This window comes from Ambystoma mexicanum, chromosome 7p (genome assembly GCF_040938575.1).
Source record: "Ambystoma mexicanum isolate Mex_15411 chromosome 7p, UKY_AmexF1_1, whole genome shotgun sequence".
Lineage (NCBI taxonomy): Eukaryota > Metazoa > Chordata > Amphibia > Caudata > Ambystomatidae > Ambystoma > Ambystoma mexicanum.
Window position 1 is genome coordinate 12,311,390 of NC_090939.1, and position 24,348 is coordinate 12,335,737.

General features: G+C 61.5%; 2 protein-coding genes across 2 annotated transcripts; both read left to right on the plus strand.

Moving 5' to 3' along the window:
* Positions 1-690: 690 nt before the first annotated feature.
* Positions 691-12,804, plus strand: LOC138525869 (trichohyalin-like). The gene is made up of 7 exons (XM_069636158.1): positions 691-1,455; positions 1,617-2,456; positions 3,617-4,591; positions 5,786-6,307; positions 7,770-8,483; positions 9,057-10,157; positions 11,713-12,804. The coding sequence occupies exons 1-7, from the start codon at positions 691-693 to the stop codon at positions 12,802-12,804; spliced, it is 6,009 nt and encodes a 2,002-aa protein (XP_069492259.1).
* A 1,641-nt stretch (positions 12,805-14,445) lies between these two features.
* LOC138525870 (golgin subfamily A member 6-like protein 22) lies at positions 14,446-18,815 on the plus strand. The gene is made up of 3 exons (XM_069636159.1): positions 14,446-15,507; positions 15,903-16,697; positions 18,273-18,815. Exons 1-3 carry the CDS (start codon positions 14,446-14,448, stop codon positions 18,813-18,815), a joined length of 2,400 nt encoding a protein of 799 aa, XP_069492260.1.
* The last annotated feature ends 5,533 nt before the right edge of the window (positions 18,816-24,348 follow it).

Sequence of the window (24,348 nt, forward strand, 5' to 3'; positions counted from 1 at the left end):
TAACTGTTTCAGCTCCAAGCGGGCCGCCTGCCCTGTCACAATCCCCGGCCATCTACACACCCGCCGCCTTTCTCTCTAGTCGTGATCATTTAAGCTCCCCCACGGGTGGCTGAGGCCCCAAACATCATATTCAGTCAGCCCTGATCGCCATCAAAACAGGCCAAAGGGTGAGGGTAAGGGGGGGATGGGGGAGGATCCTTAAAAAAACCAAAAATGAAAAAAGAAGACGAAAGGAAGATGTGAAACATGGAGCAAGAAGCACAGGTTGGTCGCCACTCCACATTTCCTTGGGAGGGGATGGTGAAAGGCCTGTCTCTCATAATGAGGACTATGAGGAGGAAGACTGGGACTCGGAGTAATGAAGAATACCGGTAAGTAATCAAGCCATTCCCTTCCTGGTGTCTCAACATTATCTCCTGTACTTTGATGAGGTACACAAGGAATGCATACAATTGCAAGAGCAATATTAGCAGCCTGGGATGGCGATACTTGGGTTCTTGCAACACCATGGCCGTAATTTTAGGGGGGGGCGGGGGTGTTTGTCCCCCCCAACTTTCATGGCACACTATTTTGTCCCCATTCATTTGAATGGGGCACCTTTTCTTCAGAGGTCATGCCCCCTCCCCCCAACATTTTCAGCAAAGTTTCTCCACTGTGCAACAGTCAGGAGGATGAATAGTGGCCTTGATAATGAGAGAGGAGGCAGATCAGTGGCAGTGTGCAAAGGCCTCGGGAGCACCGGCACAAGGCCCAGGACCCAAGCACAAGGCTCGGGAGTCCCAGCACAATGCCCAGGAGCCCCAGCACAATGCCCAGGAACCCCAGCACAAGGCTCAGGAACCCCAGCACAAGGCTCAGAATCCCCAGCACAAGGCTCAGGGACCCCAACAAAGACACAAAGTCCAACACAAAGCTCAGGAACCCCAGCACAAGGCTAAGAAACCCTGGCACAAGGCCTGGGGACCCCAGCTCAAGGCTCAGGAGCCCCAGCACAAGGTTCAGAAACCCCAGCACAAGGCCCAGAAACCCCAGCACAAGGCCCAGGAGCCCCGGCACAAGGCCCAGGAGCCCCGGCACAAGGCTCAGGAACCCCAACAAAGACACAAAGTCCAACACAAGGCCCAGGAACCCCAACACAAGGCTAAGAAACCCCAGCACGAGGCCCAGGAGCCCCAGCACAAGGCCCAGGAGCCCCAGCACAAGGCCCAGAAACCACAGCACAAGGCCCAGGCGCCCCAGCACAAGGCCCAGGAGCACCAGCGCACCGCCCAGGACCACCAGCGCAAGGCCCAGGAGCCCCAGCACAAGGCCCAGGAGCCCCAGCACAAGCCCCAGGAGCCCCAGCACAAGGCCCAGAAACCACAGCACAAGGTGCAGGAGCACCAGCACAAGGCCCAGGAGCACCAGCACAAGGCCCAGGAGCCCCAGCACAAGGCCCAGGAGCCCCAGCACAAGGCTCGGGAGCCCCCCAGCACAAGGCTCAGAAACCCCAGCACAAGGCCCAGAAACCCCAGCACAAGGCTCAGGGACCCCAACAAAGACACAAAGTCCAACACAAAGCTCAGGAACCCCAGCACAAGGCTAAGAAACCCCATCACAAGGCCTGGGAACCCCAGCTCAAGGCTCAGGAGCCCCAGCACAAGGCCCAGAAACCCCAGCACAAGGCCCAGGAGCCCCGGCACAATGCCCAGGAACCCCGGCACAAGGCCCAGGAACCCCGGCACAAGGCCCAGGAGCCCCGGCACAAGGCCCAGGGGCCCCAACAAAGACACAAAGTCCAACACAAGGCCCAGGAACCCCAACACAAGGCTAAGAAACCCCAGCACAAGGCCCAGGAGCCCCAGCACAAGGCCCAGGAGCCACAGCACAAGGCCCAGAAACCACAGCACAAGGCCCAGGAGCCCCAGCACAAGGCCCAGGAGCCCCAGCACAAGATCCAGGAACCCCAGCTCAAGGCCCAGGAGCATCAGCACAAGGCCCAGGAGCCCCGGAACAGGGCCCAGGAGCCCCAACAAAGACACAAAGTCCAACACAAGGCCCAGGAACCCCAACACAAGGCTAAGAAACCCCAGCACAAGGCCCAGGAGCCCCAGCACAAGGCCCAGGAGCCCCAGCACAAGGCACAGGAGCCCCAGCACAAGGCTAGGGAGCCCCAGCACAAGATCCAGGAACCCCAGCACAAGATCCAGGAACCCCAGCACAAGGCCCAGGAGCCCCAGCACAAGGCCCAGGAGCCCCAGCACAAGGCACAGGAGCCCCAGCACAAGGCTAGGGAGCCCCAGCACAAGATCCAGGAACCCCAGCACAAGATCCAGGAACCCCAGCTCAAGGCCCAGGAGCATCAGCACAAGGCCCAGGAGCATCAGCACAAGGCCCATGAGCATCAGCACAAGGCCCAGGAGCCCCAGCACAAGGCCCAGGAGCCCCAGCACAAGGCCCAGAAACCACAGCACAAGGCCCAGGAGCACCAGCACAAGGCCCAGGAGCCCCAGCACAAGGCCCAGGAGCCCCAGCAAAAAGGCCCAGGAGCCCCAGCACAAGGCCCAGGAGCACCAGCACAAGGCCAAGGAGCCCCAGCACAAGGCCCGGGAGCCCCATCACAAGGCCCGGGAGCATCAGCACAAGGCTCGGGAGCCCCAGCACAAGGCCCGGGAGCCCCAGCACAAGGCCCGGGAGCCCCAGCACAAGGCCCGGGAGCCCCAGCACAAGGCCCGGGAGCCCCAGCACAAGGCCCAGGAGCCCCAGCACAAGGCCCAGGAGCCCCAGCACAAGGCTAGGGAGCCCCAGCACAAGATCCAGGAACCCCAGCACAAGATCCAGGAACCCCAGCTCAAGGCCCAGGAGCATCAGCACAAGGCCCAGGAGCATCAGCACAAGGCCCAGGAGCATCAGCACAAGGCCCAGGAGCCCCAGCACAAGGCCCAGGAGCCCAGCACAAGGCCCAGAAACCACAGCACAAGGCCCAGGAGCACCAGCACAAGGCCCAGGAGCCCCAGCACAAGGCCCAGGAGCACCAGCACAAGGCCCAGGAGCCCCAGCACAAGGCCCAGGAGCACCAGCACAAGGCCCAGGAGCACCAGCACAAGGCCAAGGAGCCCCAGCACAAGGCCCGGGAGCATCAGCACAAGGCTCGGGAGCCCCAGCACAAGGCCCGGGAGCCCCAGGACAAGGCCCGGGAGCCACAGCACAAGGCCCGGGAGCCCCAGCACAAGGCCCAGGAGCCCCAGCACAAGGCCCAGGAGCATCAGCACAAGGCCCAGGAGCTCCAGCACAAGGCCCAGGAGCCCCAGCACAAGGCTCGGGAGCCCCCCAGCACAAGGCTCAGAAACCCCAGCACAAGGCCCAGAAACCCCAGCACAAGGCTCAGGGACCCCAACAAAGACACAAAGTCCAACACAAAGCTCAGGAACCCCAGCACAAGGCTAAGAAACCCCAGCACAAGGCCTGGGAACCCCAGCTCAAGGCTCAGGAGCCCCAGCACAAGGCCCAGAAACCCCAGCACAAGGCCCAGGAGCCCCGGCACAAGGCCCAGGAACCCCAGCACAAGGCCCAGGAGCCCCAGCACAAGGCCCAGGAGCCCCAGCACAAGGCCCAGAAACCACAGCACAAGGCCCAGGAGCCCCAGCACAAGGCCCAGGAGCCCCAGCACAAGGCCCAGGAGCATCAGCACAAGGCCCAGGAGCATCAGCACAAGGCCCATGAGCATCGGCACAAGGCCCAGGAGCCCCAGCACAAGGCCCAGGAGCCCCAGCACAAGGCCCAGAAACCACAGCACAAGGCCCAGGAGCCCCAGCACAAGGCCCAGGAGCCCCAGCACAAGGCCCAGGAGCCCCAGCACAAGGTCCAGGAGCCCCATCACAAGGCCTGGGAACCCCAGCTCAAGGCTCAGGAGCCCCAGCACAAGGCCCAGAAACCCCAGCACAAGGCCCAGGAGCCCCGGCACAATGCCCAGGAACCCCGGCACAAGGCCCAGGAACCCCGGCACAAGGCCCAGGAGCCCCGGCACAAGGCCCAGGGGCCCCAACAAAGACACAAAGTCCAACACAAGGCCCAGGAACCCCAACACAAGGCTAAGAAACTCCAGCACAAGGCCCAGGAGCCCCAGCACAAGGCCCAGGAGCCACAGCACAAGGCCCAGAAACCACAGCACAAGGCCCAGGAGCCCCAGCACAAGGCCCAGGAGCCCCAGCACAAGATCCAGGAACCCCAGCTCAAGGCCCAGGAGCATCAGCACAAGGCCCAGGAGCCCCGGCACAGGGCCCAGGAGCCCCAACGAAGACACAAAGTCCAACACAAGGCCCAGGAACCCCAACACAAGGCTAAGAAACCCCAGCACAAGGCCCAGGAGCCCCAGCACAAGGCCCAGGAGCCCCAGCACAAGGCACAGGAGCCCCAGCACAAGGCTAGGGAGCCCCAGCACAAGATCCAGGAACCCCAGCACAAGATCCAGGAACCCCAGCTCAAGGCCCAGGAGCATCAGCACAAGGCCCAGGAGCATCAGCACAAGGCCCATGAGCATCAGCACAAGGCCCAGGAGCCCCAGCACAAGGCCCAGGAGCACCAGCACAAGGCCCAGGAGCCCCAGCACAAGGCCCAGGAGCCCCAGCACAAGGCCCAGGAGCCCCAGCACAAGGCCCAGGAGCACCAGCACAAGGCCCAGGAGCACCAGCACAAGGCCAAGGAGCCCCAGCACAAGGCCCGGGAGCCCCATCACAAGGCCCGGGAGCATCAGCACAAGGCTCGGGAGCCCCAGCACAAGGCCCGGGAGCCCCAGCACAAGGCCCGGGAGCCCCAGCACAAGGGCCAGGAGCCCCAGCACAAGGCCCAGGAGCCCCAGCACAAGGCCCAGGAGCCCCAGCACAAGGCTAGGGAGCCCCAGCACAAGATCCAGGAACCCCAGCACAAGATCCAGGAACCCCAGCTCAAGGCCCAGGAGCATCAGCACAAGGCCCAGGAGCATCAGCACAAGGCCCATGAGCATCAGCACAAGGCCCAGGAGCCCCAGCACAAGGCCCAGGAGCCCCAGCACAAGGCCCAGAAACCACAGCACAAGGCCCAGGAGCACCAGCACAAGGCCCAGGAGCCCCAGCACAAGGCCCAGGAGCACCAGCACAAGGCCCAGGAGCCCCAGCACAAGGCCCAGGAGCACCAGCACAAGGCCCAGGAGCACCAGCACAAGGCCAAGGAGCCCCAGCACAAGGCCCGGGAGCCCCATCACAAGGCCCGGGAGCATCAGCACAAGGCTCGGGAGCCCCAGCACAAGGCCCGGGAGCCCCAGCACAAGGCCCGGGAGCCCCAGCACAAGGCCCAGGAGCCCCAGCACAAGGCCCAGGAGCATCAGCACAAGGTCCAGGAGCCCCAGCACAAGGGTGCAGGAGCACTAGCACAAGGCCCAGGAGCTCCAGCACAAGGCCCAGGAGCCCCAGCACAAGGCTCGGGAGCCCTCCAGCACAAGGCTCAGAAACCCCAGCACAAGGCCCAGAAACCCCAGCACAAGGCTCAGGGAACCCAACAAAGACACAAAGTCCAACACAAAGCTCAGGAACCCCAGCACAAGGCTAAGAAACCCCAGCACAAGGCCTGGGAACCCCAGCTCAAGGCTCAGGAGCCCCAGCACAAGGCCCAGAAACCCCAGCACAAGGCCCAGGAGCCCCGGCACAAGGCCCAGGAACCCCAGCACAAGGCCCAGTAACCCCGGCACAAGGCCCAGGAGCCCCGGCACAAGGCCCAGGGGCCCCAACAAAGACACAAAGTCCAACACAAGGCCCAGGAACCCCAACACAAGGCTAAGAAACCCCAGCACAAGGCCCAGGAGCCCCAGCACAAGGCCCAGGAGCCACAGCACAAGGCCCAGAAACCACAGCACAAGGCCCAGGAGCCCCAGCACAAGGCCCAGGAGCCCCAGCACAAGATCCAGGAACCCCAGCTCAAGGCCCAGGAGCATCAGCACAAGGCCCAGGAGCCCCGGAACAGGGCCCAGGAGCCCCAACAAAGACACAAAGTCCAACACAAGGCCCAGGAACCCCAACACAAGGCTAAGAAACCCCAGCACAAGGCCCAGGAGCCCCAGCACAAGGCCCAGGAGCCCCAGCACAAGGCACAGGAGCCCCAGCACAAGGCTAGGGAGCCCCAGCACAAGATCCAGGAACCCCAGCACAAGATCCAGGAACCCCAGCTCAAGGCCCAGGAGCATCAGCACAAGGCCCAGGAGCATCAGCACAAGGCCCATGAGCATCAGCACAAGGCCCAGGAGCCCCAGCACAAGGCCCAGGAGCCCCAGCACAAGGCCCAGAAACCACAGCACAAGGCCCAGGAGCACCAGCACAAGGCCCAGGAGCCCCAGCACAAGGCCCAGGAGCCCCAGCACAAGGCCCAGGAGCACCAGCACAAGGCCAAGGAGCCCCAGCACAAGGCCCGGGAGCCCCATCACAAGGGCCGGGAGCATCAGCACAAGGCTCGGGAGCCCCAGCACAAAGCCCGGGAGCCCCAGCACAAGGCCCGGGAGCCCCAGCACAAGGCCCGGGATCCCCAGCACAAGGCCCAGGAGCCCCAGCACAAGGCCCAGGAGCCCCAGCACAAGGCCCAGGAGCCCCAGCACAAGGCTAGGGAGCCCCAGCACAAGATCCAGGAACCCCAGCACAAGATCCAGGAACCCCAGCTCAAGGCCCAGGAGCATCAGCACAAGGCCCAGGAGCATCAGCACAAGGCCCAGGAGCATCAGCACAAGGCCCAGGAGCCCCAGCACAAGGCCCAGGAGCCCCAGCACAAGGCCCAGGAGCCCAGCACAAGGCCCAGAAACCACAGCACAAGGCCCAGGAGCACCAGCACAAGGCCCAGGAGCACCAGCACAAGGCCCAGGAGCACCAGCACAAGGCCCAGGAGCACCAGCACAAGGCCCAGGAGCCCCAGCACAAGGCCCAGGAGCACCAGCACAAGGCCCAGGAGCACCAGCACAAGGCCAAGGAGCCCCAGCACAAGGCCCGGGAGCACCAGCACAAGGCTCGGGAGCCCCAGCACAAGGCCCGGGAGCCCCAGCACAAGGCCCGGGAGCCACAGCACAAGGCCCGGGAGCCCCAGCACAAGGCCCAGGAGCCCCAGCACAAGGCCCAGGAGCATCAGCACAAGGCCCAGGAGCTCCAGCACAAGGCCCAGGAGCCCCAGCACAAGGCTCGGGAGCCCCCCAGCACAAGGCTCAGAAACCCCAGCACAAGGCCCAGAAACCCCAGCACAAGGCTCAGGGACCCCAACAAAGACACAAAGTCCAACACAAAGCTCAGGAACCCCAGCACAAGGCTAAGAAATCCCAGCACAAGGCCTGGGAACCCCAGCTCAAGGCTCAGGAGCCCCAGCACAAGGCCCAGAAACCCCAGCACAAGGCCCAGGAGCCCCGGCACAAGGCCCAGGAACCCCAGCACAAGGCCCAGGAGCCCCAGCACAAGGCCTAGGAGCCCCAGCACAAGGCCCAGAAACCACAGCACAAGGCCCAGGAGCCCCAGCACAAGGCCCAGGAGCCCCAGCACAAGGCCCAGGAGCATCAGCACAAGGCCCAGGAGCATCAGCACAAGGCCCATGAGCATCGGCACAAGGCCCAGGAGCCCCAGCACAAGGCCCAGGAGCCCCAGCACAAGGCCCAGAAACCACAGCACAAGGCCCAGGAGCCCCAGCACAAGGCCCAGGAGCCCCAGCACAAGGCCCAGGAGCACCAGCACAAGGCCCAGGAGCCCCAGCACAAGGTCCAGGAGCCCCATCACAAGGCCTGGGAACCCCAGCTCAAGGCTCAGGAGCCCCAGCACAAGGCCCAGAAACCCCAGCACAAGGCCCAGGAGCCCCGGCACAATGCCCAGGAACCCCGGCACAAGGCCCAGGAACCCCGGCACAAGGCCCAGGAGCCCCGGCACAAGGCCCAGGGGCCCCAACAAAGACACAAAGTCCAACACAAGGCCCAGGAACCCCAACACAAGGCTAAGAAACTCCAGCACAAGGCCCAGGAGCCCCAGCACAAGGCCCAGGAGCCACAGCACAAGGCCCAGAAACCACAGCACAAGGCCCAGGAGCCCCGGCACAAGGCCCAGGAGCCCCAGCACAAGATCCAGGAACCCCAGCTCAAGGCCCAGGAGCATCAGCACAAGGCCCAGGAGCCCCGGCACAGGGCCCAGGAGCCCCAACGAAGACACAAAGTCCAACACAAGGCCCAGGAACCCCAACACAAGGCTAAGAAACCCCAGCACAAGGCCCAGGAGCCCCAGCACAAGGCCCAGGAGCCCCAGCACAAGGCACAGGAGCCCCAGCACAAGGCTAGGGACCCCCAGCACAAGATCCAGGAACCCCAGCACAAGATCCAGGAACCCCAGCTCAAGGCCCAGGAGCATCAGCACAAGGCCCAGGAGCATCAGCACAAGGCCCATGAGCATCAGCACAAGGCCCAGGAGCCCCAGCACAAGGCCCAGGAGCCCCAGCACAAGGCCCAGGAGCACCAGCACAAGGCCCAGGAGCCCCAGCACAAGGCCCAGGAGCCCCAGCACAAGGCCCAGGAGCCCCAGCACAAGGCCCAGGAGCACCAGCACAAGGCCCAGGAGCACCAGCACAAGGCCAAGGAGCCCCAGCACAAGGCCCGGGAGCCCCATCACAAGGCCCGGGAGCATCAGCACAAGGCTCGGGAGCCCCAGCACAAGGCCCGGGAGCCCCAGCACAAGGCCCGGGAGCCCCAGCACAAGGGCCAGGAGCCCCAGCACAAGGCCCAGGAGCCCCAGCACAAGGCCCAGGAGCCCCAGCACAAGGCTAGGGAGCCCCAGCACAAGATCCAGGAACCCCAGCACAAGATCCAGGAACCCCAGCTCAAGGCCCAGGAGCATCAGCACAAGGCCCAGGAGCATCAGCACAAGGCCCATGAGCATCAGCACAAGGCCCAGGAGCCCCAGCACAAGGCCCAGGAGCCCCAGCACAAGGCCCAGAAACCACAGCACAAGGCCCAGGAGCACCAGCACAAGGCCCAGGAGCCCCAGCACAAGGCCCAGGAGCACCAGCACAAGGCCCAGGAGCCCCAGCACAAGGCCCAGGAGCACCAGCACAAGGCCCAGGAGCACCAGCACAAGGCCAAGGAGCCCCAGCACAAGGCCCGGGAGCCCCATCACAAGGCCCGGGAGCATCAGCACAAGGCTCGGGAGCCCCAGCACAAGGCCCGGGAGCCCCAGCACAAGGCCCGGGAGCCCCAGCACAAGGCCCAGGAGCCCCAGCACAAGGCCCAGGAGCATCAGCACAAGGTCCAGGAGCCCCAGCACAAGGGTGCAGGAGCACTAGCACAAGGCCCAGGAGCTCCAGCACAAGGCCCAGGAGCCCCAGCACAAGGCTCGGGAGCCCTCCAGCACAAGGCTCAGAAACCCCAGCACAAGGCCCAGAAACCCCAGCACAAGGCTCAGGGACCCCAACAAAGACACAAAGTCCAACACAAAGCTCAGGAACCCCAGCACAAGGCTAAGAAACCCCAGCACAAGGCCTGGGAACCCCAGCTCAAGGCTCAGGAGCCCCAGCACAAGGCCCAGAAACCCCAGCACAAGGCCCAGGAGCCCCGGCACAAGGCCCAGGAACCCCAGCACAAGGCCCAGGAACCCCGGCACAAGGCCCAGGAGCCCCGGCACAAGGCCCAGGGGCCCCAACAAAGACACAAAGTCCAACACAAGGCCCAGGAACCCCAACACAAGGCTAAGAAACCCCAGCACAAGGCCCAGGAGCCCCAGCACAAGGCCCAGGAGCCACAGCACAAGGCCCAGAAACCACAGCACAAGGCCCAGGAGCCCCAGCACAAGGCACAGGAGCCCCAGCACAAGATCCAGGAACCCCAGCTCAAAGCCCAGGAGCATCAGCACAAGGCCCAGGAGCCCCGGCACAGGGCCCAGGAGCCCCAACAAAGACACAAAGTCCAACACAAGGCCCAGGAACCCCAACACAAGGCTAAGAAACCCCAGCACAAGGCCCAGGAGCCCCAGCACAAGGCCCAGGAGCCCCAGCACAAGGCTCAGGAGCCCAGGCACAAGATCCAGGAACCCCAGCACAAGATCCAGGAACCCCAGCTCAAGGCCCAGGAGCATCAGCACAAGGCCCAGGAGCATCAGCACAAGGCCCAGGAGCATCGGCACAAGGCCCAGGAGCCCCAGCACAAGGCCCAGGAGCCCCAGCACAAGGCCCAGAAACCACAGCACAAGGCCCAGGAGCACCAGCACAAGGCCCAGGAGCCCCAGCACAAGGCCCAGGAGCCCCAGCACAAGGCCCAGGAGCACCAGCACAAGGCCCAGGAGCCCCAGCACAAGGCCCGGGAGCCCCATCACAAGGCCCGGGAGCATCAGCACAAGGCTCGGGAGCCCCAGCACAAGGCCCGGGAGCCCCAGCACAAGGCCCGGGAGCCCCAGCACAAGGCCCAGGAGCCCCAGCACAAGGCCCAGGAGCATCAGCACAAGGTCCAGGAGCCCCAGCACAAGGGTGCAGGAGCACTAGCACAAGGCCCAGGAGCTCCAGCACAAGGCCCAGGAGCACCAGCACAAGGCCCAGGAGCACCAGCACAAGGCCCAGAAACCACAGCACAAGGCCCAGGAGCACCAGCACAAGGCCCAGAAACGGGTGGCTTAGGCCCCAAACATCATATTCAGTCAGCCCTGATCGCCATCAAAACAGGCCAAAGGGTGAGGGTAAGGGGGTGATGGGGGAGGATCCTTAAAAAAACAAAAAATGAAAAAAGAAGACGAAAGGAAGATGTGAAACATGGAGCAAGAAGCACAGGTTGGTCGCTATTCCACAATTCCTTGGGAGGGGATGGTGAAAGGCCTGTCTCTTATAATGAGGACTATGAGGAGGAAGACTGGGACTCGGAGTAATGAAGAATACTGGTAAGTAATCAAGCCATTCCCTTCCTGGTGTCTCAACATTATCTCCTGTACTTTGATGAGGTACACAAGGAATGCATACAATTGCAAGAGCAATATTAGCAGCCTGGGATGGCGATACTTGGGTTCTTGCAACACCATGGCCGTAATTTTAGGGGGGGGCGGGGGTGTTTGTCCCCCCCAACTTTCATGGCACACTATTTTGTCCCCATTCATTTGAATGGGGCACCTTTTCTTCAGAGGTCATGCCCCCTCCCCCCAACATTTTCAGCAAAGTTTCTCCACTGTGCAACAGTCAGGAGGATGAATAGTGGCCTTGATAATGAGAGAGGAGGCAGATCAGTGGCAGTGTGCAAAGGCCTCGGGAGCACCGGCACAAGGCCCAGGAGCCCCAGCACAAGGCCCAGAAACCACAGTACAAGGCCCAGGAGCCGCAGCACAAGGCCCAGGAGCACCAGCACAAGGCCCAGGAGCACCAGCACAAGGCCCGGGAGCCTCAGCACAAGGCCCGGGAGCCCCAGCACAAGGCCCGGGAGCCCCAGGAGCCCCAGCACAAGGCCCAGGAGCACCAGCACAAGGCCCAGGAGCACCAGCACAAGGCCCGGGAGCCCCAGCACAAGGCCCGGGAGCCCCAGCACAAGGCCCAGGAGCCCCAGCACAAGGCCCAGGAGCCCCAGCACAAGGCCCAGGAGCATCAGCACAAGGTCCAGGAGCCCCACAACAAGGGCGCACGAGCACCAGCACAAGGCCCAGGAGCTCCAGCACAAGGCCCAGGAGCACCCGCACAAGGCCCAGGAGCACCAGCACAAGGCCCAGAAACCACCAGCACAAGGCCCAGGAGCACCAGCACAAGGCCCAGAAACCACAGCACAAGGCCCAGGAGCCCCAGCACAAGGCCCAGAAACCACAGCACAAGGCCCTGGATCCCCAGCACAAGGCTCAGGAGCCCCAGCACAAGGCCCAGGAGCCCCAGCACAAGGCCCAGGAGCCCCAGCACAAGGCCCAGAAACTACCGCACAAGGCCCAGGAGCCCCAGCACAAGGGCCAGGAGCCCCAGCACAAGGCCCAGGAGCCCCAGCACAAGATCCAGGAACCCCAGCTCAAGGCCCAGGAGCATCGGCACAGGGCCCAGGAGCCCCAACAAAGACACAAAGTCCAACACAAAGCTCAGGAACCCCAGCACAAGGCTAAGAAACCCCAGCACAAGGCCTGGGAACCCCAGCTCAAGGCTCAGGAGCCCCAGCACAAGGCCCAGAAACCCCAGCACAAGGCCCAGGAGCCCCGGCACAAGGCCCAGGAACCCCAGCACAAGGCCCAGGAACCCCGGCACAAGGCCCAGGAGCCCCGGCACAAGGCCCAGGGGCCCCAACAAAGACACAAAGTCCAACACAAGGCCCAGGAACCCCAACACAAGGCTAAGAAACCCCAGCACAAGGCCCAGGAGCCCCAGCACAAGGCCCAGGAGCCACAGCACAAGGCCCAGAAACCACAGCACAAGGCCCAGGAGCCCCAGCACAAGGCACAGGAGCCCCAGCACAAGATCCAGGAACCCCAGCTCAAAGCCCAGGAGCATCAGCACAAGGCCCAGGAGCCCCGGCACAGGGCCCAGGAGCCCCAACAAAGACACAAAGTCCAACACAAGGCCCAGGAACCCCAACACAAGGCTAAGAAACCCCAGCACAAGGCCCAGGAGCCCCAGCACAAGGCCCAGGAGCCCCAGCACAAGGCCCAGGAGCCCCAGCACAAGGCTCAGGAGCTCCAGCACAAGATCCAGGAACCCCAGCACAAGATCCAGGAACCCCAGCTCAAGGCCCAGGAGCATCAGCACAAGGCCCAGGAGCATCAGCACAAGGCCCAGGAGCATCAGCACAAGGCCCAGGAGCACCAGCACAAGGCCCAGGAGCACCAGCACAAGGCCCAGGAGCACTAGCACAAGGCCCAGGAGCACCAGCACAAGGCCCAGGAGCACCAGCACAAGGGCCAGGAGCATCAGCACAAGGCCCAGAAACCACAGCACAAGGCCCAGGAGCCCCAGCACAAGGCCCAGGAGCCCCAGCACAAGGTCCAGGAGCCCCAGCACAAGGTCCAGGAGCACCAGCACAAGGCCCAGGAGCACTAGCACAAGGCCCAGGAGCACTAGCACAAGGCCCAGGAGCACCAGCACAAGGCCCAGGAGCACCAGCACAAGGCCCAGGAGCCCCAGTACAAGGGCCAGGAGCACCAGCACAAGGCCCAGAAACCACAGCACAAGGCCCAGAAACCACAGCACAAGGCCCGGAAACCACAGCACAAGGTCCAGGAGCACCAGCACAAGGCACAGGAGCACCAGCACATGGCCCAGGAGCCCCAGCACATGGCCCAGGAGCATCAGCACATGGCCCAGGAGCATCACCACATGGCCCAGGTGTTACGCTCACCTGGTATCCCTGGGGTGTCTGGAAGGCTCTGAGATCTGGAACCCTGGATGCTTAGTTGCCCAGTGCGGAATAATTAATCTTAGTTATTTGTAGGGTGAGCTATCCGTCCTGCGTTTCTTGTGCAGGGGCGCTTGACGTTTGTTGGTGAGATGCCCGAGTTGCTTCACTGGTGCAGTACCCCTTCCTTGGGCCCAGGCCTGCAGTGACCCCGAATCTGCTGCTAGGCAGGTAGGTTTGTTAATTGTAAGTCTTCTGTTTATGGTGGGAATTCGATAATGTCTTTATCTCCTTCTTTTCAGGTGCAAAGGCCTTGATGCTGGCGTGCCGGATGGAGAGGCACGTTTTCTAGGTAAGAGAAAGCACGAAGCGCAACGCCTTTATTGTCTTTTAAAGCTAACCTGTGTTTTCTTCTTATTTTTCCTCACAGGCCGCTGTGGTGCTGCGAGGGGATGAGAGCGCGATGAAAAACATGCCTCCGGAATCCGTTAAGGTAAGTACAGCGTTGTGCGGTTGTTTAATATTGAAAGCGAACCTGAATATGTCTCTATTCCTTTACAGATGTTGCTGTGGTGCTCCAGCTGGAAGCGGAGCGCTATGGAATTCAGGTAAGACTGATGGAATTCAATGTTTTGGAATCGCGCGTTCTAATATTGTTTTTGCCTTTCTGGTTATTGAAGGTCGCAAAGTTCGAAAAGCAGCTGCGGTAGCGGTTCGCCAGAAGTCCTTAAACTAGTACTCACAGGTGAGTGATGTTTCCTCTTCTCTCGGTTTCCACAGATTGCAGCCCAGTTGAGATGCTGAGTGCTGGACGGTGTTTTCTCAGGTAAAACAGAATAATCTTGTTCTTGTTCTTGCAGGATTACAGGAAGATGCTGAAGGCCAGGAGCTGGACACGGTGAGCGTCACGTTGCTGGTGGCAGAATAACACGAAGCGTGTTCTGCAGTCAGGGTGTGGTTTATATAGCCCAGGTAAAGTAGTACCAGGGAAAGTAGTTCCAGGCCTGCCACACCCAAAACACTAGACCGCATGACTTGGTTCTTAGAACTAGACTGTGTGGGTGCTTCCATGTTGGATTTAAAGGCCCATGTACATAAATGGGACCTCGTGTGAACAGCCCTTCCTTCCTACATATGAGCCTGGTGCCAAAGGTGCCATGACTGGCTCCGGGAGCCCTTTTGCAGTGGTTTTAATATCCTCTAAGTGTTCTGGTGGGAGCCTTGTTGTGGCACAACTTGTGCCCCCTCACAGTGGTCATGACACCAGGAGCACTAGCACAAGGCCCAGGAGCCCCAGCACAAGACCCAGGATCCCCCTCACAAGGCTCGGGATCCCCTACACAAGGCCTGGGAACCCCAACACAAGGCTCGGGAACCCCAACACAAGGCTCGGGAACCCCAACACAAGGCTCGGGAGCCACAGCACAAGGCTCGGGAGCCACAGCACAAGGCCCGGGAAGCCCAGCACAAGGCCCGGGAAGCCCAGCACAAGGCCCGGGAAGCCCGACACAGGGCCCGCGAACCCCAACACGGGGCCCGGGAAGCCCAGCACAAGGCTCAGGAGCCCCAGCACAAGGCTCAGGAATATCCAGCAAAAGGCTCAGGAATATCCAGCAAAAACACAAAGCCCAAACCAAGGCTCAGGAACCCTAACACAAGGCTCGGGAACCCCAACACAGGGCCCGGGAAGCCCAGCACAAGGCTCTGGATCCCCTGCACATGGCTCAGGAGCCCCAGCACAAGGGCGCAGGAGCCCCAGCACAAGGCTTAGGAATATCCAGCAAAAGGCTCAGGAAGCCCATAAAAGACTCAAAGCCCAACACAAGGCTCATGAACCCCAGCACGAGGTTCAGGAACCCCAGCAAAGACACAACGCCCATCACAAGGCTCAGAAACCCCAGCAAAGACACAAAGCCCAGCACAATGCCCGGGAACCCCAGCACAAGGCCCGGGAGCCCCAGCACAAGGGCCAGGAGCCCCAGCACAAGGCCCAGGAGCCCCAGCACAAGGCCCAGGAGCCCCAGCACAAGGCTAGGGAGCCCCAGCACAAGATCCAGGAACCCCAGCACAAGATCCAGGAACCCCAGCTCAAGGCCCAGGAGCATCAGCACAAGGCCCAGGAGCATCAGCACAAGGCCCATGAGCATCAGCACAAGGCCCAGGAGCCCCAGCACAAGGCCCAGGAGCCCCAGCACAAGGCCCAGAAACCACAGCACAAGGCCCAGGAGCACCAGCACAAGGCCCAGGAGCCCCAGCACAAGGCCCAGGAGCACCAGCACAAGGCCCAGGAGCCCCAGCACAAGGCCCAGGAGCACCAGCACAAGGCCCAGGAGCACCAGCACAAGGCCAAGGAGCCCCAGCACAAGGCCCGGGAGCCCCATCACAAGGCCCGGGAGCATCAGCACAAGGCTCGGGAGCCCCAGCACAAGGCCCGGGAGCCCCAGCACAAGGCCCGGGAGCCCCAGCACAAGGCCCAGGAGCCCCAGCACAAGGCCCAGGAGCATCAGCACAAGGTCCAGGAGCCCCAGCACAAGGGTGCAGGAGCACTAGCACAAGGCCCAGGAGCTCCAGCCAAGGCCCAGGAGCCCCAGCACAAGGCTCGGGAGCCCTCCAGCACAAGGCTCAGAAACCCCAGCACAAGGCCCAGAAACCCCAGCACAAGGCTCAGGGACCCCAACAAAGACACAAAGTCCAACACAAAGCTCAGGAACCCCAGCACAAGGCTAAGAAACCCCAGCACAAGGCCTGGGAACCCCAGCTCAAGGCTCAGGAGCCCCAGCACAAGGCCCAGAAACCCCAGCACAAGGCCCAGGAGCCCCGGCACAAGGCCCAGGAACCCCAGCACAAGGCCCAGGAACCCCGGCACAAGGCCCAGGAGCCCCGGCACAAGGCCCAGGGGCCCCAACAAAGACACAAAGTCCAACACAAGGCCCAGGAACCCCAACACAAGGCTAAGAAACCCCAGCACAAGGCCCAGGAGCCCCAGCACAAGGCCCAGGAGCCACAGCACAAGGCCCAGAAACCACAGCACAAGGCCCAGGAGCCCCAGCACAAGGCACAGGAGCCCCAGCACAAGATCCAGGAACCCCAGCTCAAAGCCCAGGAGCATCAGCACAAGGCCCAGGAGCCCCGGCACAGGGCCCAGGAGCCCCAACAAAGACACAAAGTCCAACACAAGGCCCAGGAACCCCAACACAAGGCTAAGAAACCCCAGCACAAGGCCCAGGAGCCCCAGCACAAGGCCCAGGAGCCCCAGCACAAGGCTCAGGAGCCCAGGCACAAGATCCAGGAACCCCAGCACAAGATCCAGGAACCCCAGCTCAAGGCCCAGGAGCATCAGCACAAGGCCCAGGAGCATCAGCACAAGGCCCAGGAGCATCGGCACAAGGCCCAGGAGCCCCAGCACAAGGCCCAGGAGCCCCAGCACAAGGCCCAGAAACCACAGCACAAGGCCCAGGAGCACCAGCACAAGGCCCAGGAGCCCCAGCACAAGGCCCAGGAGCCCCAGCACAAGGCCCAGGAGCACCAGCACAAGGCCCAGGAGCCCCAGCACAAGGCCCGGGAGCCCCATCACAAGGCCCGGGAGCATCAGCACAAGGCTCGGGAGCCCCAGCACAAGGCCCGGGAGCCCCAGCACAAGGCCCGGGAGCCCCAGCACAAGGCCCAGGAGCACCAGCACAAGGCCCAGAAACCACAGCACAAGGCCCAGGAGCACCAGCACAAGGCCCAGAAACGGGTGGCTTAGGCCCCAAACATCATATTCAGTCAGCCCTGATCGCCATCAAAACAGGCCAAAGGGTGAGGGTAAGGGGGTGATGGGGGAGGATCCTTAAAAAAACAAAAAATGAAAAAAGAAGACGAAAGGAAGATGTGAAACATGGAGCAAGAAGCACAGGTTGGTCGCTATTCCACAATTCCTTGGGAGGGGATGGTGAAAGGCCTGTCTCTTATAATGAGGACTATGAGGAGGAAGACTGGGACTCGGAGTAATGAAGAATACTGGTAAGTAATCAAGCCATTCCCTTCCTGGTGTCTCAACATTATCTCCTGTACTTTGATGAGGTACACAAGGAATGCATACAATTGCAAGAGCAATATTAGCAGCCTGGGATGGCGATACTTGGGTTCTTGCAACACCATGGCCGTAATTTTAGGGGGGGGCGGGGGTGTTTGTCCCCCCCAACTTTCATGGCACACTATTTTGTCCCCATTCATTTGAATGGGGCACCTTTTCTTCAGAGGTCATGCCCCCTCCCCCCAACATTTTCAGCAAAGTTTCTCCACTGTGCAACAGTCAGGAGGATGAATAGTGGCCTTGATAATGAGAGAGGAGGCAGATCAGTGGCAGTGTGCAAAGGCCTCGGGAGCACCGGCACAAGGCCCAGGAGCCCCAGCACAAGGCCCAGAAACCACAGTACAAGGCCCAGGAGCCGCAGCACAAGGCCCAGGAGCACCAGCACAAGGCCCAGGAGCACCAGCACAAGGCCCAGGAGCACCAGCACAAGGCCCGGGAGCCTCAGCACAAGGCCCGGGAGCCCCAGCACAAGGCCCGGGAGCCCCAGCACAAGGCCCAGGAGCCTCAGCACAAGGCCCAGGAGCCCCAGCACAAGGCCCAGGAGCACCAGCACAAGGCCCAGGAGCACCAGCACAAGGCCCGGGAGCCCCAGCACAAGGCCCGGGAGCCCCAGCACAAGGCCCAGGAGCCCCAGCACAAGGCCCAGGAGCCCCAGCACAAGGCCCAGGAGCATCAGCACAAGGTCCAGGAGCCCCAGAACAAGGGCGCACGAGCACCAGCACAAGGCCCAGGAGCTTCAGCACAAGGCCCAGGAGCACCCGCACAAGGCCCAGGAGCACCAGCACAAGGCCCAGAAACCACCAGCACAAGGCCCAGGAGCACCAGCACAAGGCCCAGAAACCACAGCACAAGGCCCAGGAGCCCCAGCACAAGGCCCAGAAACCACAGCACAAGGCCCTGGATCCCCAGCACAAGGCTCAGGAGCCCCAGCACAAGGCCCAGGAGCCCCAGCACAAGGCCCAGGAGCCCCAGCACAAGGCCCAGAAACTACCGCACAAGGCCCAGGAGCCCCAGCACAAGGGCCAGGAGCCCCAGCACAAGGCCCAGGAGCCCCAGCACAAGATCCAGGAACCCCAGCTCAAGGCCCAGGAGCATCGGCACAAGGCCCAGGAGCCCCGGCACAGGGCCCAGGAGCCCCAACAAAGACACAAAGTCCAACACAAGGCCCAGGAACCCCAACACAAGGCTAAGAAACCCCAGCACAAGGCCCAGGAGCCCCAGCACAAGGCCCAGGAGCCCCAGCACAAGGCCCAGGAGCCCCAGCACAAGGCTCAGGAGCTCCAGCACAAGATCCAGGAACCCCAGCACAAGATCCAGGAACCCCAGCTCAAGGCCCAGGAGCATCAGCACAAGGCCCAGGAGCATCAGCACAAGGCCCAGGAGCATCAGCACAAGGCCCAGGAGCACCAGCACAAGGCCCAGGAGCACCAGCACAAGGCCCAGGAGCACTAGCACAAGGCCCAGGAGCACCAGCACAAGGCCCAGGAGCACCAGCACAAGGGCCAGGAGCATCAGCACAAGGCCCAGAAACCACAGCACAAGGCCCAGGAGCCCCAGCACAAGGCCCAGGAGCCCCAGCACAAGGTCCAGGAGCCCCAGCACAAGGTCCAGGAGCACCAGCACAAGGCCCAGGAGCACTAGCACAAGGCCCAGGAGCACTAGCACAAGGCCCAGGAGCACCAGCACAAGGCCCAGGAGCACCAGCACAAGGCCCAGGAGCACTAGCACAAGGCCCAGGAGCACTAGCACAAGGCCCAGGAGCACCAGCACAAGGCCCAGGAGCACCAGCACAAGGCCCAGGAGCCCCAGTACAAGGTCCAGGAGCACCAGCACAAGGCACAGGAGCACCAGCACATGGCCCAGGAGCCCCAGCACATGGCCCAGGAGCATCAGCACATGGCCCAGGAGCATCAGCACATGGCCCAGGTGTTACGCTCACCTGGTATCCCTGGGGTGTCTGGAAGGCTCTGAGATCTGGAACCCTGGATGCTTAGTTGCCCAGTGCGGAATAATTAATCTTAGTTATTTGTAGGGTGAGCTATCCGTCCTGCGTTTCTTGTGCAGGGGCGCTTGACGTTTGTTGGTGAGATGCCCGAGTTGCTTCACTGGTGCAGTACCCCTTCCTTGGGCCCAGGCCTGCAGTGACCCCGAATCTGCTGCTAGGCAGGTAGGTTTGTTAATTGTAAGTCTTCTGTTTATGGTGGGAATTCGATAATGTCTTTATCTCCTTCTTTTCAGGTGCAAAGGCCTTGATGCTGGCGTGCCGGATGGAGAGGCACGTTTTCTAGGTAAGAGAAAGCACGAAGCGCAACGCCTTTATTGTCTTTTAAAGCTAACCTGTGTTTTCTTCTTATTTTTCCTCACAGGCCGCTGTGGTGCTGCGAGGGGATGAGAGCGCGATGAAAAACATGCCTCCGGAATCCGTTAAGGTAAGTACAGCGTTGTGCGGTTGTTTAATATTGAAAGCGAACCTGAATATGTCTCTATTCCTTTACAGATGTTGCTGTGGTGCTCCAGCTGGAAGCGGAGCGCTATGGAATTCAGGTAAGACTGATGGAATTCAATGTTTTGGAATCGCGCGTTCTAATATTGTTTTTGCCTTTCTGGTTATTGAAGGTCGCAAAGTTCGAAAAGCAGCTGCGGTAGCGGTTCGCCAGAAGTCCTTAAACTAGTACTCACAGGTGAGTGATGTTTCCTCTTCTCTCGGTTTCCACAGATTGCAGCCCAGTTGAGATGCTGAGTGCTGGACGGTGTTTTCTCAGGTAAAACAGAATAATCTTGTTCTTGTTCTTGCAGGATTACAGGAAGATGCTGAAGGCCAGGAGCTGGACACGGTGAGCGTCACGTTGCTGGTGGCAGAATAACACGAAGCGTGTTCTGCAGTCAGGGTGTGGTTTATATAGCCCAGGTAAAGTAGTACCAGGGAAAGTAGTTCCAGGCCTGCCACACCCAAAACACTAGACCGCATGACTTGGTTCTTAGAACTAGACTGTGTGGGTGCTTCCATGTTGGATTTAAAGGCCCATGTACATAAATGGGACCTCGTGTGAACAGCCCTTCCTTCCTACATATGAGCCTGGTGCCAAAGGTGCCATGACTGGCTCCGGGAGCCCTTTTGCAGTGGTTTTAATATCCTCTAAGTGTTCTGGTGGGAGCCTTGTTGTGGCACAACTTGTGCCCCCTCACAGTGGTCATGACACCAGGAGCACTAGCACAAGGCCCAGGAGCCCCAGCACAAGACCCAGGATCCCCCTCACAAGGCTCGGGATCCCCTACACAAGGCCTGGGAACCCCAACACAAGGCTCGGGAACCCCAACACAAGGCTCGGGAACCCCAACACAAGGCTCGGGAGCCACAGCACAAGGCTCGGGAGCCACAGCACAAGGCCCGGGAAGCCCAGCACAAGGCCCGGGAAGCCCAGCACAAGGCCCGGGAAGCCCGACACAGGGCCCGCGAACCCCAACACGGGGCCCGGGAAGCCCAGCACAAGGCTCAGGAGCCCCAGCACAAGGCTCAGGAGCCCCAGCACAAGGCTCAGGAATATCCAGCAAAAGGCTCAGGAATATCCAGCAAAAACACAAAGCCCAAACCAAGGCTCAGGAACCCTAACACAAGGCTCGGGAACCCCAACACAGGGCCCGGGAAGCCCAGCACAAGGCTCTGGATCCCCTGCACATGGCTCAGGAGCCCCAGCACAAGGGCGCAGGAGCCCCAGCACAAGGCTTAGGAATATCCAGCAAAAGGCTCAGGAAGCCCATAAAAGACTCAAAGCCCAACACAAGGCTCATGAACCCCAGCACGAGGTTCAGGAACCCCAGCAAAGACACAACGCCCATCACAAGGCTCAGAAACCCCAGCAAAGACACAAAGCCCAGCACAATGCCCGGGAACCCCAGCACAAGGCTCAGGAACCCCAGAACAAGGCCCAGGACCCCAGCACAAGACCCAGGAGCTCCAGCACAAGGCTCAGGATCCCTTGCACAAGGCCCGGGAACCCCAGCACAAGGCTCGGGAACCCCAGCACAAGGCTCGGGAACCCCAGCAAAGACACAAAGCCCATCACAAGGCTCAGAAACCCCAGCAAAGACACATCCCAGCACAAGGCTCAACAACCCCAGCACCAGGCTCAGGAACCCCAGCACAAGGCCCATGAACCCCAGCACAAGGCTCAGGAACACCAGTACAATGCTCAGAAACCCCAGCAAAATACAAAGCCCAACACAAGGCCCAAGAACCTCAGCACAAGGCCCGGGAACCCAAGCAAAGACACATCCCAGCACAAGGCTCAGGAACCCCAGCACAAGGCTCAGGAGCCCCAGCACCAGACTCAGGAGTCCCAGCACCAGACTCAGGAGCCCCAGCACAAGGCCCAGGAAGTGCAGCACAGGGCCCAGGAAGCCCAGCACAAGGCCCTGGAAGCTCAGCACAAGGCCCAGGAAGCCCAGCACAAGGCCCAGGAAGCCCAGCACAAGGACCGGGAACCCCAGCAAAGACACATCCCAGCACAAGGCTCAAAAACCCCAGCACAAGGCTCAAGAACCCCAGCACAAGGCTCAAGACCCCAGCACAAAGCTCAGGGCCCCATCAAAGAAACAAATCCCAGCACAAGGCTCAGGAACCCCAGCACAAGGCCCAGGAACCCCAGTTCCAGGCCCAGGAACCCCAGCACAAGGCCCAGGAACCCCAGCACAAGCCCCAGGAAGCCCCCGCACAAGGCCCAGGAAGCCCCGCACAAGGCCCAGGAACCCCAGCGCAAGACCCAGGAAGTCACAAGGCCCAGGAACCCCAGCACAAGGCCCAGGAACCCCCAGCACAAGGCCCAAGAAGCCCAGCACAAAGCCCAGGAACCCCAGCACAAGGCCCAGGAACCCCAGCACAAGGCCCAGGAACCCCACCAAGGACACAAAGCCCAACACAAGGCTAAGGAACCCCAGCGCAAAGCTCAGGAACCCCAGTAAAGACACAAAGCCCAACACAAGGCACATGAACACCAGCACAAGGCGCATTAACCCCAGCACAAGGCGCAGGTACCCATGCACAAGGCGCAGGCACCCGTGCACAAGGCTCAAGAACCTCAGCACAAGGCTCAAGAACCCCAGTACAAGACACGGGAACCCCAGCAAAGACACAAAGCCCATCACAAGGCTCAGAAACCCCAGCAAAGACACAAAGCCCAGCACAATGCTCGGGAACCCCAGCGCAAGGCTCAGGAACCCCAGAACAAGGCCTGGGACCCCAGCACAAGGCCCGGGAAGCCCGACACAGGGCCCGCGAACCCCAACACGGGGCCCGGGAAGCCCAGCACAAGGCTCAGGAGCCCCAGCACAAGGCTCAGGAGCCCTAGCACAGGCTCAGGAGCCCCAGCACAAGGCTCAGGAATATCCAGCAAAAGGCTCAGGAATATCCAGCAAAAACACAAAGCCCAAAACAAGGCTCAGGAACCCCAACACAGGGCCCGGGAAGCCCAGCACAAGGCTCGGGATCCCCTGCACATGGCTCAGGAGCCCCAGCAGAAGGGCGCAGGACCCCCAGCACAAGGCTCAGGAACTCCAGCAAAGACACAAAGCCCAGCACAAGGCTCAGGAACTCAAGCAAAGTCACAAAGCCCAGCGCAAGGCTCAGGAACCCCAGCACGAGGCTCAGGAACCCCAGCAAAGACACAAAGCCCATCACAAGGCTCAGAAACCCCAGCAAAGACACAAAGCCCAGCACAATGCCTGGGAACCCCAGCACAAGGCTCAGGAACCCCAGAACAAGGCCCGGGACCCCAGCACAAGACCCAGGAGCTCCAGCACAAGGCTCAGGATCCCCTGCACAAGGCTCAGGATCCCCTGCACAAGGCCCGGGAACCCCAGCACAAGGCTCGGGAACCCCAGCACAAGGCTCAGAAACCCCAGCAAAGACAAAGCCCAGCACAACGCCCGGGAACCCCAGCACAAGGCCCGGGAACCCAAGTAAAGACACAAAGCCCATCACAAGGCCCAGAAATCCCAGCACAAGGCCCAGGAACCCCAGCAAAGACACAAAGCCCATCACAAGGCTCAGAAACCCCAGCAAAGACAACGCCCAGCACAAGGCCCGGGAACCCCAGCACAAGGCCCTGGAACCCCAGCATGGCACACAAGGCTCAGGAGCCCCAGCACAAGGCTCCGGAACTCCAGCAAAGATACAAAGCCCAGCACAAGGCTCAGGAACCCAAGCAAAGACACAAAGCCCAGCACAATGCCCGGGAACCCCAGCACAAGGCCTGGCTACCCCAGCACAAGGCTCAGGAACCCCAGTACAATGCTCAGAAACCCCTGCAAAGACACAAAGCCCAACACAAGGCCCAGGAACCTCAGCACAAGGCCCAGGAACCCAAGTAAAGACACATGCCAGCACAAGGCTCAAGAACCCCAGCACAAGGCTCAAGAACCCCAGCACAAGGCTCAAGAACCCCAGCACCAGGCACAGGAGCCCCATCAAAGAAACAAATCCCAGAACAAGGCTCAGGTACCCCAGCACAAGGCCCAGGAAGCGCAGCACAAGGACCTGGAACCCCAGCACAAGGACCAGGAACCCCAGCACAAGGACCAGGAACCCCAGCAAAGACACATCCCAGCACAAGGCTCAAGAACCCCAGCACCAGGCTCAGGAACCCCAGCACAAGGCCCATGAACCCCAGCACAAGGCCCATGAACCTCAGCACAAGGCTCAGGAACACCAGTACAATGCTCAGAAACCCCAGCAAAGATACAAAGCCCAACAAAAGGCCCAAGAACCTCAGCACAAGGCCCGGGGACCCAAGCAAAGACACATCCCAGCACAAGGCTCAGGAACCCCAGCACAAGACTCAGGAACCCCAGAACCAGACTCAGGAGCCCCAGCACCAGACTCAGGAGCCCCAGCACCAGACTCAGGAGCCCCAGCACAAGGCCCAGGAAGTGCAGCACAGGCCCAGGAAGCCCAGCACAAGCCCAGGAAGCCCAGCACAAGGCCCAGGAA

Excerpts from the sequence above, each read along its gene's own strand:
- LOC138525870 (XM_069636159.1), top strand. The coding sequence starts at position 14,446 with ATGACTGGCTCCGGGAGCCCTTTTGCAGTGGTTTTAATATCCTCTAAG. Across the intron at positions 15,508-15,902 it reads CCCAGAAACCACAGCACAAG|CACAAGGCTCAGAAACCCCA; the intron begins GCCCAGGAGCAC and ends GGAGCCCTCCAG. Across the intron at positions 16,698-18,272 it reads CCCAGGAGCCCCAGCACAAG|CACAAGGCTCAGGAGCCCCA; the intron begins GCCCAGGAGCCC and ends CTGGATCCCCAG.
- LOC138525869 (XM_069636158.1), top strand. The coding sequence starts at position 691 with ATGAGAGAGGAGGCAGATCAGTGGCAGTGTGCAAAGGCCTCGGGAGCA. Across the intron at positions 6,308-7,769 it reads CCCAGAAACCACAGCACAAG|CTCAAGGCTCAGGAGCCCCA; the intron begins GCCCAGGAGCAC and ends TGGGAACCCCAG. Across the intron at positions 8,484-9,056 it reads CCCAGGAGCACCAGCACAAG|GAGCACCAGCACAAGGCCCA; the intron begins GCCCAGGAGCCC and ends CACAAGGCCCAG.